The sequence below is a fragment of the Nycticebus coucang genome, chromosome 6 (genome assembly GCF_027406575.1).
Source record: "Nycticebus coucang isolate mNycCou1 chromosome 6, mNycCou1.pri, whole genome shotgun sequence".
Taxonomy (NCBI): Eukaryota; Metazoa; Chordata; class Mammalia; order Primates; family Lorisidae; genus Nycticebus; species Nycticebus coucang.
The window spans coordinates 66,133,635-66,154,431 of record NC_069785.1 but is presented as its reverse complement, the minus strand read 5'-3'; the positions used below and the strand labels follow the sequence as shown (position 1 = coordinate 66,154,431).

Genomic DNA, 20,797 nt, shown 5'->3' with positions numbered 1-20,797 from the left:
GATGAAAATAGTACTTATTGGCAATGTAATATTCACTGATACTTTTCAGTGAGTATTCTGCATTAGTTTAGATTCGAGTGATTTATTTTATTTCATTTTATTTTATTTTATTTATTTTTGAGACAGATCTCACTCCTTGCCTAGGCTGGAGTGTAGTATGTAGTAGCACAATCATAGCTCATTACAGTCTTGAATACCTGGGCCCAAGCAATCCTCCTGCTTGAGCTTCTCAAGTATCTGGGGCTACAGGTGGACCCCACCATGGCTGGCACAAATATATATATATATATATATATTTTTTTTTTTTTTTTAAGAGATGGGGTCTCACTATGTTGTCTAGGTTAGTCTTAAAATCCTGGCCTCAAGTAATCCTCCTCCCACCTTGGGATTACAGGAATGACCTTCAAGTGATTTATTTTAAATATTAGAATAAGTGGTTGTCATTGGTAATTCTGTAGAATAATTTGAAATTTATCTGTTGGCATTTCCTACTCCTCTCTACTTAATAGTACAAAAATTATTATGTACAATATGCCATGTTGGTTTAGAGTTTTAGGTAGTATTATAATGAAGAGTAAAATAAATGTAAATGTAAATAAATGAAATGTAAGTTGTATTTCCTAAATGATATTAATTGGATTACTTTTCTTATAATTACACACTTGCAGAAGATTACTGTTTATCAAATTATTAAGTGGATTGTTGGGATCATTGGTATAGTTTTTTTCTGGGATCCTTTTTGTTTTCTAGTACATTTTTAGCTAAATATTTACTTGTTCCTATTTCTCTGTTTTTTAGAGAATGCAACTGGATATCATTCTGACCAGTTTGCAAGATCATACCCATGTAGCCTCCCTACTTGGCTATAGTTCGCCCTCTGATGCTGCAGACCTCTCTTCTGTGTGTACTGGTTATGGAAACCTGTCAGATCAACCTTATGGCGCTCAGAGCTGTCATCCAGATACTCACCTGGCTGAAATTTTGATGAAGACCCTCCTAAGAAATTTAGGATTTTATACGGTAAGTTGCTTTTTCATTGTAGTAAAAAAAAGAATGAAGGGTAGGGATCTTTTCAGATCATGTATTTTGACATTTAAACACTTATAAGTAAAACTCTAGGCCCCTTTCCTCAAAGGGGAAAACATGTCAGATCTTCTGAAATATTGTGGGGGCCAAATAACATGTAGTTCAGAATTCCAAAGAGATTTATTTTAGAATTTTACCAATTTTTTCTGTTATTAATGTAGAAGAATAAACAGATTAAAATAGTCACAAACATTTTTAAAGAGAAGACTATGAGCAAGGGATTAACCTTAGCATGTGTAATCTTATAGTGAAACAGTGTGGTGGATACTAAGAATAGGTTAATCTGTAGAAGAGAAGACAGTGGACCCTACAGCTTTCTCCGTATTAAGATGCCATTAATTCTTACTCTCTGGTATTTCTTAAATTGCGCCCTTTTTTTCTTTCCATTTTTTTGGATTCTAACCCATGCCATCATGATCTAATACTAATAGCAATGTTGTAGCTGTTGCCACTATTGCTGGTCTCTTTTAAGCCTTTTACTTCTCGAATAACCTTGTGTTAAATAAATAACCTCTTTGTATTAAATTAAAACCCCTTCAGACCTTTTATTATCAACTCATGTACCATTTTTATCTGAGCTCATCTTTCCCCCAAATTATATGTTGTATATAACTATTTCTTGTTTGTTCTTCTCTACCAATCTGTGACTTAAGTCTTGACTACTCTAGGCAGTGTTACCTGAATAATCCCATATAACCATGTAATTATAGCTGCAAACTCCTGTATGCCTCAGCCTTTTTTAGGATCAGAATATACCATTCATCTGAATTTCAATAATATTCAATTTAATTTTGAATTATTTGTGTATCATTTCATATTGTCTCCTATACCTCTTCAATGCCTGGTCTCAATGTTCCTTTTCTTCCATAGAAGTCTTAGTGCTCTGTTCTGTCCGCATTAAAAGGCTGTTGAGGCTGGGCACCGTGGCTCACGCCTGTAATCCTACCATTCTGGGAGGCCGAGGTGGATGGATTGCTTAAGCTCACGAGTTTGAGACCAGCCTGAGCAAAACAAGACTCTGTTTCTACTAAAATAGAAAAACTGAGGCAAGAGGATTGCTTGAGCCCAAGAGTTGGAGGTTGCTGTGAGCTGTGATGCCATGGCACTCTACCCAGGGCAACAGCTTGAGACTTTGTCTTATTTTTAAAAAAAAAAAGCCTATTCGTCGCTGGCGGAGCAAGATGGGCAGCCGAGTAATAGCTTCCTTGCATCTGGGCACCGTTAGTCTGGGGAGATAGGACTCCAGGCATCTCCGGCTGGTGGGAACTGCCTAGCATCACTCCTATGAGGATACAGGGAGTCAGCGAGAGACTTTTGGACCCCAAGAGGAGGACTAAAACAGTGGAAAACCGGCAAGTGGTCGCGTGTGTTCAATCCGTCTAAGCCCGCCCACAACTTCCACAGGCACAAGAACTTAAAGAGCAAGAGGAAGTGAAAGGAAAATTAGGGCAAGGAAACAGATAAAAGAAATCACTCATGAAGAAGAATCAGCAGAAAACTCCAGGCAACATGAAGAACCAGTCCAGAACAACCCCGCCAAGGGACCATGAGGTAGCTACTGCAGAGGATTCCACCTATACAGAAATGTTAGGAATGATAGAAAGGGAATTTAGAATACACATGTTGAAAACAATGAAAGAAATGATGGAAACAATGAAGGAAACTGCTAATAAAGTGGAAAATAACCAAAAGGAAATCCAAAAACAGAATCAAATCAGAGATGAACGATATAAAGAATATAAAAAAGATATAGCAGAGCTGAAGGAAATGAAACAGTCAATCAGGGAACTTAAAGATGCAATGGAAAGTATCAGCAACAGGTTAGACCATGCAGAAGAAAGAATTTCAGAGGTAGAAGACAAAGTTTTTGAGATAACTCAGATAGTAAAAGAGGCAGAAAAGAAGAGAGAGAAAGCAGAACGTTCACTGTCAGAATTATGGGACTTTATGAAGCGTTCCAACATACGAGTTATAGGAATTCCAGAAGGGGAAGAAGAATGCCCCAGAGGAATGGAAGCCATACTAGAGAATATTATAAAAGAAAATTTCCCAAACATCACCAAAGATTCTGACACACTGCTTTTAGAGGGATATCGGACCCCAGGTCGCCTCAAATCTAACTGAGCTTCTCCAAGACACATTGTGATGAACCTGTCCAAAGTCAAGACAAAAGAAAAGATTCTGCAAGCTGCCAGGAGTAAGCGCCAGTTGACCTACAGGGGCAAATCCATCAGAGTGACCGCAGACTTCTCTAATGAAACTTTCCAAGCAAGAAGACAATGGTCATCTACCTTTAATCTACTTAAACAGAACAATTTTCAGCCCAGAATTCTGTACCCTGCTAAGCTAAGCTTCAAAATTGACGGAGAAATCAAATCATTTACGGATATACAAACATTGAGGAAATTCGCCACAACAAGACCGGCTCTACAGGAAATACTTCAACCTGTTCTGCACACTGACCACCACAATGGATCAGCAGCAAAGTAAGAACTCAGAAATCAAAGGACAGAACCTAACCTCCACACTGATGCAAAAGATAAAACTAAGCAATGGACTCTCACCAAATAAGACGAATAGAATACTACCACACTTATCAGTTATCTCCATAAATGTTAATGGCTTGAATTCCCCACTGAAGAGACATAGATTGGCTGACTGGATTAAAAAACACAAGCCATCCATTTGCTGTCTGCAAGAAACACACCTGGCTTCAAAAGACAAATTAAAGCTCCGAGTCAAGGGTTGGAAGACAATTTTTCAGGCAAATGGAATTCAGAAGAAAAGAGGAGTTGCAATCTTATTTTCAGATACATGTGGATTTAAAGCAACTAAAGTCAAAAAAGACAAAGATGGTCACTTTATATTGGTCAAGGGAAAACTACAACAAGAAGACATTTCCATTCTAAATATTTATGCACCCAATTTAAATGCTCCCAGATTCTTGAAGCAGACCTTACTCAGTCTGAGCAATATGATATCTGATAATAGCATCATAACAGGGGACTTTAACACACCTCTTACAGAGCTGGACAGATGCTCTAAACAGAAATTAAACAAAGATATAAGAGATTTAAATGAGACCCTAGAACAACTTTGCTTGATAGACGCATATAGAACACTCCACCCCAAAGACAAAGAATATACATTCTTCTCATCACCCCATGGAACATTCTCCAAAATTGATCATATCCTGGGACACAAAACAAATATCAACAGAATCAAAAGAATTGAAATTTTACCTTGTATCTTCTCAGACCATAAGGCACTAAAGGTGGAACTCAACTCTAACAAAAATGCTTGACCCCACCCAAAGGCATGGAAATTAAACAATCTTCTGTTGAATAACAGATGGGTGAAGGAAGAAATAAAACAGGAAATCATTAACTTCCTTGAGCATAACAACAATGAAGACACAAGCTACCAAAACCTGTGGGATACTGCAAAAGCAGTTTTGAGAGGAAAATTCATCGCTTTAGATGCCTACATTCGACAAACAGAAAGAGAGCACATCAACAATCTCACAAGAGATCTTATGGAATTGGAAAAAGAAGAACAATCTAAGCCTAAACTCAGTAGAAGAAAAGAAATATCCAAAATCAAATCAGAGATCAATGAAATTGAAAACAAAAGAATCATTCAGAAAATTAATGAAACAAGGAGTTGGTTTTTTGAAAAAATAAATAAAATAGATAAACCATTGGCCAGACTAACGAGGAATAGAAAAGGAAAATCTCTAGTAACCTCAATCAGAAATGATAAAGGGGAAATAACAACTGATCCCACAGAGATACAAGAGATCATCTCTGAATACTACCAGAAACTCTATGCCCAGAAATTTGACAATGTGAAAGAAATGGATCAATATTTGGAATCACACCCTCTCCCTAGACTCAGCCAGGAAGAAATAGAGCTCCTGAACAGACCAATTTCAAGCACTGAGATCAAAGAAACAATAAAAAAGCTTCCAACCAAAAAATGCCCTGGTCCAGATGGCTTCACTCCAGAATTCTATCAAACCTTCAAGGAAGAGCTTATTCCTGTACTGCAGAAATTATTCCAAAAAACTGAGGAAGAAGGAATCTTCCCCAACACATTCTATGAAGCAAACATCACCCTGATACGAAAACCAGGAAAAGACCCAAACAAAAAGGAGAATTTCAGACCAATCTCACTCATGAATATAGATGGAAAAATTCTCAACAAAATCCTAGCCAATAGATTACAGCTTATCATCAAAAAAGTCATTCATCATGATCAAGTAGGCTTCATCCCAGGGATGCAAGGTTGGTTTAACATACGCAAGTCCATAAACATTATCCACCATATTAACAGAGGCAAAAATAAAGATCACATGATCCTCTCAATAGATGCAGAAAAAGCATTTGATAAAATCCAGCATCCTTTTCTAATTAGAACACTGAAGAGTATAGGGATAGGTGGCACATTTCTAAAACTGATTGAAGCTATCTATGACAAACCCACAGCCAATATTTTACTGAATGGAGTAAAACTGAAAGCTTTTCCTCTTAGAACTGGAACCAGACAAGGTTGTCCTCTGTCACCTTTACTATTCAACATAGTGCTGGAAGTTCTAGCCAATAGAATTAGGCAAGACAAGGAAATAAAGGGAATCCAAATGGGAGCAGAGGAGGTCAAACTCTCCCTCTTTGCTGACGACCTGATCTTGTACTTAGAGAACCCCAAAGACTCAACCAGAAGACTCCTAGAAGTCATCAAAAAATACAGTAATGTTTCAGGATATAAAATCAATGTCCACAAGTCAGTAGCCTTTGTATACACCAATAACAGTCAAGAGGAGAAGCTAATTAAGGACACAATTCCCTTCACCATAGTTTCAAAGAAAATGAAATACCTAGGAATATACCTAACGAAGGAGGTGAAGGACCTCTATAAAGAAAACTATGAAATCCTCAGAAAGGAAATAGCAGAGGATTTTAACAAATGGAAGAACATACCATGCTCATGGATGGGAAGAATCAACATTGTTAAAATGTCTATACTTCCCAAAGCAATCTACCTATTCAATGCCATTCCTATCAAAGTACCTACATCGTACTTTCAAGATTTGGAAAAAATGATTCTGCGTTTTGTATGGAACCGGAAAAAACCCCGTATAGCTAAGGCAGTTCTTAGTAACAAAAATAAAGCTGGGGGCATCAGCATACCAGATTTTAGTCTGTACTACAAAGCCATAGTGCTCAAGACAGCATGGTACTGGCACAAAAACAGAGACATAGACTCTTGGAATCGAATTGAACACCAAGAAATGAAACTAACATCTTACAACCACCTAATCTTCGATAAACCAAACAAGAACTTACCTTGGGGGAAAGACTCCCTATTCAATAAATGGTGTTGGGAGAACTGGATGTCTACATGTAAAAGACTGAAACTGGACCCACACCTTTCCCCACTCACAAAAATTGACTCAAGATGGATAAAGGACTTAAATTTAAGGCATGAAACAATAAAAATCCTCAAAGAAAGCATAGGAAAAACACTGGAAGATATTGGCCTGGGGAAAGACTTCATGAAGAAGACTGCCATGGCAATTGCAACAACAACAAAAATAAACAAATGGGACTTCATTAAACTGAAAAGCTTCTGTACAGCTAAGGAAACAATAATCAAAGCAAAGAGACAACCCACACAATGGGAAAGGATATTTGCGTATTTTCAATCAGACAAAAGCTTGATAACCAGGATCTATAGAGAACTCAAATTAATCCACATGAAAAAAGCCAACAATCTCTTATATTAATGGGCAAGAGACATGAATAGAACTTTCTCTAAAGACGACAGACGAATGGCTAACAAACACATGAAAAAATGTTCATCATCTCTATATATTAGAGAAATGTAAATCAAAACAACCCTGAGATATCATCTAACCCCAGTGAGAATGGCCCACATCACAAAATCTCAAAACTGCAGATGCTGGCGTGGATGTGGAGAGAAGGGAACACTTTTACACTGCTGGTGGGACTGCAAACTAGTACAACCTTTCTGGAAGGAAGTATGGAGAAACCTCAAAGCACTCAAGCTAGACCTCCCATTCGATCCTGCAATCCCATTACTTGGCATCTACCCAGAAGGAAAAAAATCCTTTTATAATAAGGACACTTGTACTAGACTGTTTATTGCAGCTCAATTTACAATCGCCAAAATGTGGAAAGAGCCTAAATGCCCACCAACCCAGGAATGGATTAACAAGCTGTGGTATATGTATACCATGGAATACTATTCAGCCATTAAAAAAAATGGAGACTTTACATCCTTCGTATTAACCTGGATGGAAGTGGAAGACATTATTCTTAGTAAAGCATCACAAGAATGGAGAAGCATGAATCCTATATACTCAATCTTGATATGAGGACAATTAATGACAATTAAGGTTATGGGGGGGAGCAGAAAGAGGGATGGAGGGAGGGGGGTGGGGCCTTAGTGTGTGTCACACTTTATGGGGGCAAGACATGATTGCAAGAGGGACTTTACCTAACAATTGTAATCAGTGTAACTGGCTTATTGTACCCTCAATGAATCCCCAACAATAAAAAAAAAAGAAAGAAAGAAAGAAAACCAAAAAAAAAAAAAAAAAAAAAAGGCCTATTGACTAAGAGTGAAAAAGGAGTGAAAATTGTTCCTACAGAATTATTTTCTTTAGGGTTTAAGAATGTAAAATTAATTTGGTACTAGGAGGTGATGGCCACAAATGGAAGGCAGCAATGTTACAGTATATCCATTTGTTAATAACTGAAAAATTTTTTCCAAAGCTGTAAGGAACATTTATGCTACATTAAAGTGTTGGTTTTCTTATGTCATTAGGGCTGAGGCAGATGTGTATATTACATGGAAATGGAAATAAAATACATGTTTGGGGTTAAAATCATAAAATACTTCTTTCTGATGTGATATAAACCAAATATTCATGTTCTAGAATTTTAAAATAATGGTGCTATTTGGCAGCTTATAGCAAGGCTCTTAAAATGTTCCCAGACTCTTACATATTGTAAACACACCAAATTTTCTGCGTAAAGATACTTACCACATCATATCATCCTCTCAAGTTGGAAATAACTGAAATAGCTAAAAATAGAGTAGTTAACTAAATTATGGTGTATGTACTCAGTAATACTATATAACTTAAATTTTATATATACATCGTTTGTGAAAATGTAGAAAATATGATTCTGTTGGAAAGCGGCAGACTAAAAATAGAATATAAGTACAGTATTATGAAAAATATAAAAAAAGACAAAAGAAAGAAATATACAAAAGCAATGTTTGTAGTCACTTTCTTTGAGTGATTGGCTAAATGGTGACTTTAACTTTTTAAAATACAGTTTTAGTATTTTCCGAATTTTTTATATGGAGCTTTTCTTCTCTTTTTTTTTTTTGGTAGAGACAGAGTCTCACTGTACCGCCCTTGGGTAGAGTGCCATGGCGTCACACGGCTCACAGCAACCTCTAACTCTTGGGCTTAGGCGATTCTCTTGCCTCAGCCTCCCGAGCAGCTGGGACTACAGGCACCCGCCACAACGCCCGGCTATTTTTGTGTTGCAGTTTGGCCGGGGCTGGGTTTGAACCCACCACCCTCGGCATATGGAGCCGGCACCCTACTTACTGAGCCACAGGCGCCGCCCTACGGAGCTTTTCTTTAAAGAAAATTTTTTTGTTTTTTTTTTCTGGAGACAAAATCTCACAATATCGCCCTGGATAGAGTGCTCTGGCGTCAGAGCTCACAGCAACCTCAAACTCTTGGGCTTAAGTGATTCTCTTGCCTTAGCCTCCCAAGTGCCTGCCACAATGCCTGGCTATTTTTTGGTTGTAGTTGTCATTGTTGTGCAGCTGGCCTGGGCAGGGTTTGAACCCGTCAGCCTCCGGGTATGTGGCTGGTGCAGTAACCACTGTGCAATGGGCGCTGAGCCTCTTTTTAAAAATATTTTAAACTTGAAATTATTTAAAACTTATAGAGGAGCTATAAGAATCATTCAAAGAAGTCCCCTGTGCTTTTCAACCAAATTTGTTCTCTCTCTCTCTCTCTGTCCCTCTCTCTTTCTCTCCCTCTCCCCTAAATCATTCAAAAGTGGCAGATATTATTCTGGCCACCTCTAAGTACTCAAGCATATTTTAAGTATGCATTTTTTGAGAACAAGGACATTTTCTTATATAACAACAGAATAATTATTGGATTCAGGGAATGTAACATTGATACAGAGCTATTATCTAATACACAGTCTGTATTTAAATTTCTGCAGTTGTCTCAATATTATGTCCTTTATAGCAGTTCCTCCTGCCTCCCACCCCTCATTCAGGATCAGGTCCAGAATCACACGTTGCATTTGGTTGTGATGTCTCTTTAGTCCCTGCCTGCTTGCCTATCTTCCTTTTTTCCTCCCTTTCTTTCCCCCTCCTCCATCCCTGATTCCCTCCCTTCTATTTTTTTTCTTTTCTCTCTCTCTCTGCTCCTTCATCCCTTTTAAAAAGAGACAGGGTCTTGCTATGTTGTCCAGACCAGAGTATAGTAGTAATTCACAGGTGCACTCATAGTACATTGCAGCCTTGAATTCCTGAGCTCAAACAATCCTCCTGCCTCAGCCTCTTCAGTAGCTTGATTATAGGTTTGCGCCAATAAGCCTGGCTTATTTCTTTTGTAATAAAAAATTTTGATTTCTTAGAAATTCATAAGCGCATGAAAACAAAGCCTTTAATAGAAGATCTGGAAAGCAGTAGCATCAGAATGTTGACATATGTTGCTTTGGGTAGTTGTATTGTTTTCCTTTTTCTTATTTTCTGTTATTTTAGAAGTTTCTGTACATTTTTTTTTTTTTTTGAGACAGAGTCTCACTTTGCCAAGTTGCTCTTGGTTGAGTTATGTGGTATCACAGCTTACAGCAACTTCCAGCTCTTGGGCTTAGGTGATTCTCTTGCCTCAGCCTCCCAAGTAGCTGTGATTATAGGTGCCCATACAGGTGCCCACCACAACACTCGGCTATTGTACATTTAAATAAATTTTTTTTAATTATTAAATCATAGCTGTGTACATTAATGCAATCTTGGGGTACAATGTGCTGGTTTTATATACAATTTGAACTGTTTTCATCAAACTGGTTTACATAGTCTTCACGGCATTTTCTTAGTTATTGTGTTAAGACATTTATATTCTACACCTAGTAAATTTCACATGTACCCTTGTAAGATGTACCGTAGGTGTGGTCCCACCAATTACTCTCCCTCTACCCATCCTCCCTCTCCCCTTTCCCCTTCTTTTTGGGCTATAATTGGGTTATAGCTTTCATAAGAAAGCTATAAATTGGTTTCATAGTAAGACTGAGTACATTGGATACTTTTTCTTCCATTTTTGAGATAGTTTGCTGAGAAGAATATGTTCCAGCTCCATCCATGTAAACATATAAGAGGTAAAGTTTCCATCTTTTTTTGAGGCTGCATAATATTCCATGGTGTCTGTACATTTTTTTAACAGAAAGATAAATTTAATTCGCTTGATGAATTTTACTATCTTATAGTTAACATCGCAAGGATTATAGCAAAGATTTAAAAAATGTTAATGGCAGAAAAGAGACAATACTCCATCAAACAGGATCATTTATGATAGGACATTACTTTCATTTTCAAAACCTTCAGATGTAATCTTCATTTATATGTCATTTAGGATCAAGCATTTGGAGAGCTAGAAAAGAACAGTGATAAATTTCTACTTGGAACATCATCATCAGAGAACAGTCAGCCTGCTCATCTCCATGAACTTCTGTGTTCATTACAGAAACAGCTGCTGGCATTTTGCCATATCAATAACATTAGTGAGGTATGTAATTCTTTGCTTTATATGGTGATCTATCAGGGTCCTTTTTTTTCCTTCTTTTTTTTTTGAGACAGAATCTCACTCAGTTGCCCTGGTCTTGAGTTCTATGGCATCATAACTCACAGCAACCTCAAACTCTTGGGTTCAAGTGATCTTGCCCTGGTCTCCTGAGTAGCTGGGGCTACAGGCGCCCACCACAACGCCTGCCTGTTTTTAGAGACAGGGGTCTCACTCTGGCTCAAGCTGGTCTTGAACTCCTGAGCTCAGGCTATTCACCCACCTTGGCCTCCCAGCTAGGATTATAGGCCTGAGCCACCACTCTCAGCCTTCGGTCGGGATCCTGAAACTCAAATATTTGGGTATGCCATGTTATTTTGTATCATGAATCTTTTGAAGTAGTTAAGTTAGGAATTTTTTTTCTCCTCAGAACTCAAGCAGTGTGGCCTTGCTTCATAAACATCTTCAGCTTTTGTTGCCTCATGCCACAGATATTTATTCACGTTCTGCAAATTTGCTCAAAGAAAGTCCTTGGAATGGCAGTGTTGGAGAAAAATTAAGAGGTAAGTTTGGTGTTGGATTCCAAATTTAATCACTGTTAAAAGGAAGAATCTTTAGCCTTTCCAAAGCCTTTAACAGGTACTGAAGCCTCTGAGTGGAATAGTAATGATCTTGAATCTCCTTTTTATTGAAGGTCCCTTTAATCTTGGTTTGGGGGTGTGTGTGGTAGCAGTGATCTTAAAAGATTTTAATCAGCATTACAGAGGCCTAGTTTAAAGGCATTGGTTAATATAAACTCAGTGATTAATTTTAAATGGCATAAAGTGAGATTTTTATCTTTCTTCAGCATTTGCCATTCATTGTTTCTCTTTCCTTCTTGAAGTATAAGTTCTTCCTTGTAGTCACAGTCCTTTTTTCCTCATCTTTCAATCATCAGTCTTTATCAGTGGGTTCCTCTAGGTTTCTCTTTGTTGGATACACCCTTTAGTGTTGAGTATCCTCTGAATATTCCTGTCAACTCTCTTTTCTCCCCAAATGGTCTTTTCTAGTCCTAATGTCTTTTAACTACTAAGTGTATGTTAATGACTTCCATATCTCTATGTACCTGAGATCTCCTTTCCTAGCCCTAGAGCCTTTCTCTAACTACCTACTGGATATCTTTTCTTGGTTGTTCAGAAGACAACTAAAATTCAGTGTATTTGTCTAAAACCAGCTGTCTTTGAAGTTCCCCTACTGAAAAAAGAAATAAACAAACCAAAAAACTGAAATTGTTGCTTATTAGATACCTCTATTTGGGTATTCCACAAGCAACTAAAATGTAATACGTTCAAACTGAGCTCATCTCTGAAAGGTCCTCTGACCCGAAATGTAATGCAATAGTAAAATTGGTTTAAAACCAATGCACATAATAAAAAGATGATTTAAGGTGATCTTAATTTGAAAAAAGTAAATTTTGTTTAAAAAATACAAAAGGCTTTCCTCATTAGAGTGTATGCATCAAGAGGGCAGGAATTTTTTTCTGCTTTGTTCATAGCTGTATTTCCTTCACCTAGAATTGTGCATAGTTTACCATAAGAGCTGAATAAACATATCTTTTGTAAATTTGAACATGAGGAGAAATTAATGAATGAGAAATTCATTATGCATTTTGAGGAAAGCAGTTGTAATCCTTTGAATTTTGTTGGAATGCAGGGTACATATGCTTTCCCATAAAGTGTCTGCTAGGGGTATTTTTTGAAAGTGAATAAATACTAACCAGTACATTAGCTACCAGGTAAGTGCTCAACAAAGAATTATTGAATTAGTCTACTCAGTTTACAGCTAAAATAGTATGTCTTAGGGTTTTTATTTTAACTTATTTTTAAATTTGTTTGAAACAATTGATCCATGTTACATTTCTTGCCCTTCGTAGATGTGATATACGTCTCAGCTGCAGGCAGTATGCTCTGCCAGATTGTTAACTCCCTGCTGTTACTCCCCGTGTCAGTGGCTCGGCCTTTACTGAGTTACCTCCTTGATCTATTGCCACCTCTTGATTGCCTTAATAGACTTCTGCCAGCTGCAGATCTTTTAGAAGACCAAGAGTTACAATGGCCTCTTCATGGTAAGTAAAGATAGCAAAAGAGCAAAGTGGTGCTTTGGAGAAAGGTTGTTCCTCTTGCTTGTATCTCTGTGTTTTACCTGTTAGAGTCTAAGTCTTAAAAACCTTTCAAGTTTAAGTGAAACCTTATTATTTTATTGAAAAGAATCCTGGGCTGAAGCATGAAGAGGTCTAGTTTTAAGTCTTGGCTCTGCTAGTAACTTGTTATATGGTCATGGGAAAGTCATTTATCACTTTAAGTTTTAGTTTCTTCTCTTGGAAAGCATTGGGGTAGACAAAATGATCTTGAGGGCCTGTCTTTAACATTGTATATAGTTCTTTGACCATTGCATTTAGGTGAAATCCAAGTGTCAAGTTTACAACCATATCAAGATGTTGATTAGGCTTTGTATGGAGCTCTCTAAGTTTTTCTTGCTTTTCTAAAATGTCCAAGAACTTTCTAAGATTCAATCTATTTATGTCAGGTAAGTTAGGTATCATTTTATTTTGGATTTGTGCATTTGTGTTCATAACTAGTATTTTTCTATAATATTCCTTTTCCCTTTTTCCTTAATCCTTACCTAGTTTTTACTATCAAAATTATACTGACTTCACAGCATGAATTTAGAATCTTCCCTTTTTTTCTGTTCTCTGAAATAAATTTGTATGAGGTAGAGGTTATCTCCTCCTAAAGTTTTAGGAAAATTCATAAAACAATTTGGCCCTGGTGTGATTTTTGTTTTTAAAAAGATAGTTCCAATTAATTTTCTTTCTTTAATAGTTATTGTTCTTTCCTAGATTATGTTTCTGCTCAAATCCATTTTGGAAATTGATATTTTTCCAGAAAATATCATTTTGTTGGTTTTCAAATTTATTTCTATAAAATTGTTTATAATACGCATTCATATTTTAAAAAATCTTTAGTATACCTAGGGTTATGTCTTTTTATACCTTTTTTTTGAATTTATGTCATCTTTTTCTCTTCGTTAATTTTATTAGATGTTAGTCAATTTAAAAAAATAATAACTTACCCATTATCTTTTCGAATAGCTACTTTTTGGTTTTGATCTCTTTTTATGGCCAAGTGTCCTTTTTTTTTTTAAGTGAAGAACTTTTAAAAACATGTACAATGAGGAAGACTGGCTCTAGATTTTAATTTCAAATAATTCTCAATTCAAGCCTTAGAAGCGGGCTGTGGCTGTGGCTCAGTGGGTAGGGCGCCGGCCCCATATACTCAGGGTGGTGGGTTCAAACCCGGCCCTGGCCAAACTGCAACAACAGCAAAAAAAGCTGGGTGTTGTGGCGGGCGCCTGGAGTCCCAAGCTACTCAGGAGGCTAAGGCAAGAGAATCGCCTAAGCCCAGGAGTTGGAGGTTGCTGTGAGCTATGATGCTATGGCACTCTACCAAGGGCGATAAGGTAAGACTCTGTCTTTCTTAAAGAAAAAAAAAAAAAGCCTTAGAAGCATTATAAGATAATAAGTGTCATTTTAGTCAATTAACTCTTGTGTTGGATTTTGGAGGAATGAGCTCAAAGTACTCCTTGAAGATGGTAAAATTTGATCTGGATAATGAAAAGTAGGAATAGAATCCATCGGAATAATGTTGTTATATACTATTTTAATGTTTATCTTAAAATTAGTAACGTTACAAAAGAAAATTTTATTTGATAGAATAATTTTTCTGAATATATTTTAAATTAGCCTGGTAAAGAGAATATATATATATATGAAGTATTATAATTTGTGTTGTCATTGTAAAATTATTTTGTTTCAATATCTTATCGCAATACACTAAAATAGGAGACCACAAAAAAGCTTTTGAATCTCAGAAGTCCTAGATAAAGACATAATTACTGATTATTTTGCCTTTAGGAGGGCCAGAACTAATTGATCCTGCTGGTGTGCCATTACCTCAGCCCGCCCAGTCCTGGGTGTGGCTTGTGGATCTAGAAAGAACAATTGCTCTTCTTATTGGTCGTTGTCTTGGTGGCATGCTTCAGGGCTCCCCTGTGTCTCCAGAGGAACAGGACACTGCATATTGGATGAAAACACCTCTTTTCAGTGATGGTGTAGAAATGGACACCCCTCAGTTAGGTAATGTGCTTCTCTGAAGCATTTAAAATACATGCTTGTTTGTGCCTCCATTAGATGTTTTCTTATTCTGAGTTTGCTGAATACATAGCTGATAGATAACAAATGCAACATTAGCAGTGTAGGCAGTCTGGGACTGTAACTTGGAGCCCTAAGAAAAATGGTTAAATCCTGCAGCATGGTAATAGTGAAAAGACCTCCGGGTAGGTCTTGTCCTACTCTGTCATATTTATAACTTCTTTTGAGGAAGTCATCTAACTTATAGAAATGAGGAAAGTGCTTGACTGCTTGCTTATGTTCTGAGGCTTAGAATTGATGCAAACACCCCTCAGGTTTGAGTGGCAATCTTTTTTCCTCCCAGCCTGTTTTGCTTTCATGCTGATAATTTACCTTATATGATTCTTTATTTTTCCCTCCCTATTTATAATACCTTTGAGATTTTTCTTTCCTGCCTCATCTCCTATTTGTATACTTTGCTGGCAGGCTAGCTCCCAGACTAAACATGAGGACCTATCTAGTACCCCAATAGATAATCTAGTTATTTTATCTAGGATTGGTCCTTTAATCTTTATAGGCCTCTAATTTTGAGTCTATAAAAGTGAGTTGGATTAGATAACCTATCTGATGCTGTTAGATCTAAAATTCATCATTTCTCTTCTTATCAGAAGAGGAATAACGACAAGAAGAGAAATAATGAATTTATTATTATTCTCATCTCTAAGAGAGATGAGAAAGAAAAGAAAAGAAAAAACAAACTAAGAAAAAAATGAGAAAAATTCTGCTTGAGGGTTAGAGGTGGGAGTGAGGGAAGCAGTTGAAGATTTTCCTTTTTTTCCAAATAGGTGCATACAGTTGTCATTTCACTTATGAACCACAAAGTGATTTTGGCCATGGCTGATGAATGCAGTGTGGTGTTTATGATATATTTGTATCAAAGAAAGTAAAATCATAAGCATTTTCAAATATTCCATTTGCCATATTACTTTAACATGATAGTTAAAATAGTTCCAGTACCAGAGTTTAACCAGGTGACCGTCCTAAATTACCTCCTGAGAAAGAAAGTATCTTTATCTCTACTTCCTCATATTCTTGTTGTATTACTCAGTTAATTGGCTTTTAATATGAATAAATCAACGGCAGATTTAATGTTATTTTTTAAATTTTAAGTCACAAAATCATGAAATTATTAAAATGTCTTATTTTATGTTTACTCGTATATAGGAAAAACATATTGTCTTTTGTAAAATTATAGAAATATATCAAATTATATTATGAATTAAATTGACTTTTGACTTTTGGTACTGGTCCAAGAAGCTAGCCCAACATTCAGTGTTGTTTTATCTGTTGTTTTAAGTGTGAAATTAATTCTGAAAGTCAAAAGTTCCATTGAAAAGTTAGGAACCACCTGTACAAATATAAGTATTAGTTAAGAAATTGTTCATGGCTTGGCGTCTATAGTACAGTGGTTAGGGCACTGGGCACATGCACCAGGGCTGGTGGGTTTGAACCTGGCCCAGGCCTATTAAATAACAATGACAACAATAACAAAAAAATAGCCAGGCATTGTGGTGAATGCCTCTAGTCCTACTTAGAAGGTTAAGGCAAGAGAATAGTTTAAGGCTAAGAGTTTGAGGTTGTTGTGAGCTGTGATGCCACAGCACCCTACTGAGAGTAACATAGTGGCACTTTTGTCTCAAAAAAAAAAAAAATTGTTCATGGTATCTTGGATCGGTCTGATTATTTTCACTAAAGTCCAGAAAAAAGGGGAAAAAATTCTGTCCATTCTCTATCCCAGTGGTTTTTGGGATACCATTCGGAAGGATACCATTCCACTTTAAATAAGACAGTTTTTTGTTATACTAGGCTGTACTGCACATGTAGGACTGTAGTATCCTGGCCCTACCACATTTGGTGGAATGCTACAAATGTTTGAATGGAGTAAGAAGAGGGATAATCCCTAACCGAATAACATTAAAGGATTTTACCTTAGTAGCATCTACTTAGAATGGTCTGAAGTATATCATCTCATGATATATATGTATATATGCATATATGTATGTATGGATATATATTCAAGTATATCATTAAATAAACATGGTAAGATTTTATGTGTTGTACCAAAATTTATGATGTTTAAATTTATAAGTTGGGTTTTTTTTTTTTTTTTTTAAGATAAATGTATGAGTTGCCTGTTAGAAGTAGCTCTTTCGGGAAATGAAGAGCAGAAGCCTTTTGATTATAAATTACGGCCTGAGATTGCTGTCTTTGTAGACTTGGCATTGGGTTGTTCTAAAGAGCCTGCCCGAAGCCTTTGGATCAGCATGCAGGATTATGCTGTTAGTAAAGGTAAGATAAAGAGAGTAACATGTAGTTAGTGAATAATGCTGACAAATATCTATGCAATATATATAAATAGAAAATCATAGGGATAACCCTATTACATTTTGGAAGAGGTATTTTATAAATAACATTTTAAAATAATTTGATTTTTCCTTTGTGGACAATACCGTAGTATATACATATTATATTTAAACCTACTGTGTGAAGATTTAGATTTATATAATAAATTTATAGATTGTCATATTACTGATTTATAGTAGTCCCCTGATATGCATGGATGATAGGCTCCAAACCCCCAGTGGATGCTATAAACCATAGAGTAGATAGTATCGTACCTTATATATGCAATATTTTTTCCCATGTATGCATAGCTGTGATAAAGTTTAATATATAAATTAGGCACAGTAAGAGATTAATAACAACAATTAATAATAAAGTAGAATGATTTGATAATATATTGTCATCATTACTCTTGTGCTTTGGAGCCAGTATTAATTAAAATAAGAGTTGCTTGAACACAAGTACTGTGATATCAAGATAGTCATTCTGATAACCAGAAGGGCTATTAAGGTGTGTATAAAGTAGATAAGTTGGACAAAGAGATGATTTATGTTTCAAGCAGGACAGAGTGAAACAGCATGCTTTTTCATTATGCTACTCAGAAGGGTACGCAATTTAAAACTTATGAATTGTTTATTTTTGGAATTTTCTATTCCACATTTTCAGACCTAGTAGACCACAAGTAACTGAAACCACAGAAAGTGAAACCATGGATAAGGGAGGACCACTGTATTCTGTGCTATGTGAATGGATCTAGTGTAAGAATCTGTTTGATGAGTCTCATCCCTTTGCAAGCTCTGATTTAGTAAGTGAAAGGATTTAGAAGTCCAAGCTGCAGCTGTGGTCAGCATTCCTGGTCGGATACGGTGGTTCACCCCTATAAGCCTAGCTCTTTGGGATGCCAAGGTGGGAGAATTGCTTGAAGCCAGGGATTCAAGACCAGTCTGAACAAGAGTGAGACCCTGTCTCTACAAAAAATAGAAAAATTAGGTGGGCATGTTGACACGTGCCTGTAGTCCCAGCTACTCAGAAGGCTGAGGCAGGGAGGATAGCTTTTCAAGAGTTTGAGATTGCAGTGAGCTACTCCAAGGCCACTGCACTCTAGGCTGGATGACAGACACAAGACCCTATCTCAAAAAACAAAGACAAAAACCCAAACATTTGCCTTTTCAGAGTGCTGGTGAAGATAATAGTGTGAGATAAGATATACTATTAAGTGCAGTAGTAAAATACCATACAAGTATATGGAGATAATTCAGTTTTTAATATAATGATTAATTAATTAAATTATACATAATTTAATTATATAATATATATATATATATTTTTTTTTTCGAAGAATGTACTTGATTTCTTTCTAGCTCTCATGTTCTTTTAGCAGTGACTAGGATTATTCAGAATCACATATCTCTAATTATTTCTCAGCATGTTATTCTCTCTTGTCCTATCTTTAGTTTTCTCCTCCTTTTTTTATATTGCTTGTCTTCTATGATAAAAATGATAAAAGTAAATTATTTTCACTTTTTATTGGCTTTTATTTTTTATAAAGAAAATGAAATGAGATACATTTTATTCAAATCTTTAAAACACCTGTGCAATGTTACCATTTTAAGTTTAATCTCATCCATACTGTTAGTTTCTTAATCTTTTATTTATTTATTATATTGTGACACCTACCAGAGGTGAAATAATAACATAAAGGAGGAAAACATTTTCTAAGACGTATTTTCTGATATTTCACATTTTTTCATTTGTTTGGAATGTGCCGTTAGGTTTTCTGTCATATTGCATTATCACATTTTACTTTGCAACAAGAACTTTTAAAAACTAGGTATAAATATAAAATGAAGAAGAACAATTAGTATGGCTGGGCACAGTCGCTCATGCCTGTAATCCTGGCACTCAGGGAGGCTAAGGTGGGAGGATTTTTTGAGCTCAAGAGTTCAAGGCCAGCCTGAGCAAGAGCGAGACCCCATCTTTAAAAATAGCCAGGCATTGTGGTGGGTGCCTGTTGTACCAGCTATCTATGAGGGAGGCTGAGGCAAGAGGATTGCTTAAGTCTGAGTTTGAGGTTGCTGTGAGCTATGACACCACGGCATTCTACTGAGGGTGCCAAAGTGAGACTCTGTCTCCAAAAAAAAAAAAAGAAGAAGAAAGAGGAAGTATGACTCCATTTGCTGTATTGCTTATATACTGTAGCACAGACTTTATATCTTTTTTTTTTTTTTTGGCCGGGGCTGGGTTTGAACCCACCACCTCCTCCGGCATATGGGACCGGTGCCCTACTCCTTGAGCCACAGGCACCGCCCACAGACTTTATATCTGAATAGTGGAAACCTTCTGTAGTGTTTGATATGAAATGAATATAACTTAAGATGTTTTAAAGGAAACTAATTGCATAGGATAATAATCCCCACTAAATTTGATTAACAGCAAAAAGTATTCTTTTAGTTTGCTTTTTAAAATTGAACATTAGGCTCCTTGAAATGGAGTCTTGTTTGATTTTTAGTCATAGCAGTTCTCTGAATGTCAAGCAATCCTGTGGAACAAGATGATTTCTCAAGAAGCTGATGTAAAAAAAAAATCGTATGTAATATAGGCTGTCATTGTAAGATTCTCTGTGGGCTGCAAGATTTTCTTAAAATCTGGCATATTTGTCTTGTCAGTTTTTTCACCTGTAAAGTAGATAAGTCTGAAATTAAATTTTTCACCTAGGCATACAGAAATGAAATGGAAAACCAAGATACAAGATTTTATCTCTTGAGATAGCAGTTTTAAGAAGGGATTAAGAATAAATAAAGGGTTTGCATGGCAGCTCACACTTGTGATCCTGGCACTTTGGGAGGCTGAGGTGGGAGGGTCACTTGAGGCCAGGAGTTTAAGACCAATCTGAGCAACAGAGTGAGACTGTTGATACTATACAAAACAGAAAAAATAAGCCAGGTGTGGTAGCACACTTCTACAGTCTTAACTACTTGGGAGGTTGAGGCAGGAGGATTGCTTGAGCCCAGGAGTTCGAGGTTGCCCTAAACTATGATGATGTCACAGCACTCTAGCTTGGGCAACACAGTGAGACCTGTGTCAAAAAAATAACTGAAGAAAGAAAGGGAGGGAAGGAAAGAAGGAAGGAAAAAAATTAATTTGTGGCTGAAAGTTTTCCATGAGTATTTTTTGTTTATTTTGTTTATAGGTAGCCGAGATATTCAGTAAGTCTATGAAATAAACATACTCTAGCAGTTACTCTGGGGGCACAGTAGACAATAAACCTCCCACCTCATTTGGAATCTACTGCATGT

The 20,797-nt window shown here is 36.5% G+C and overlaps 1 protein-coding gene across 1 annotated transcript in view; it reads left to right on the top strand.

Moving 5' to 3' along the window:
* Window positions 1–20,797, top strand: part of HERC1 (HECT and RLD domain containing E3 ubiquitin protein ligase family member 1) — a 231,092-nt gene that overhangs the window by 93,750 nt on the left and 116,545 nt on the right. Inside the window, exons 14-19 of the mRNA XM_053596078.1 lie at window positions 799–1,020; window positions 10,784–10,936; window positions 11,361–11,493; window positions 12,843–13,034; window positions 14,883–15,104; window positions 17,274–17,447. Of these exons, the coding sequence (XP_053452053.1) occupies window positions 799–1,020; window positions 10,784–10,936; window positions 11,361–11,493; window positions 12,843–13,034; window positions 14,883–15,104; window positions 17,274–17,447 (1,096 nt within the window). The remainder of the gene's footprint in view (window positions 1–798; window positions 1,021–10,783; window positions 10,937–11,360; window positions 11,494–12,842; window positions 13,035–14,882; window positions 15,105–17,273; window positions 17,448–20,797) is intronic.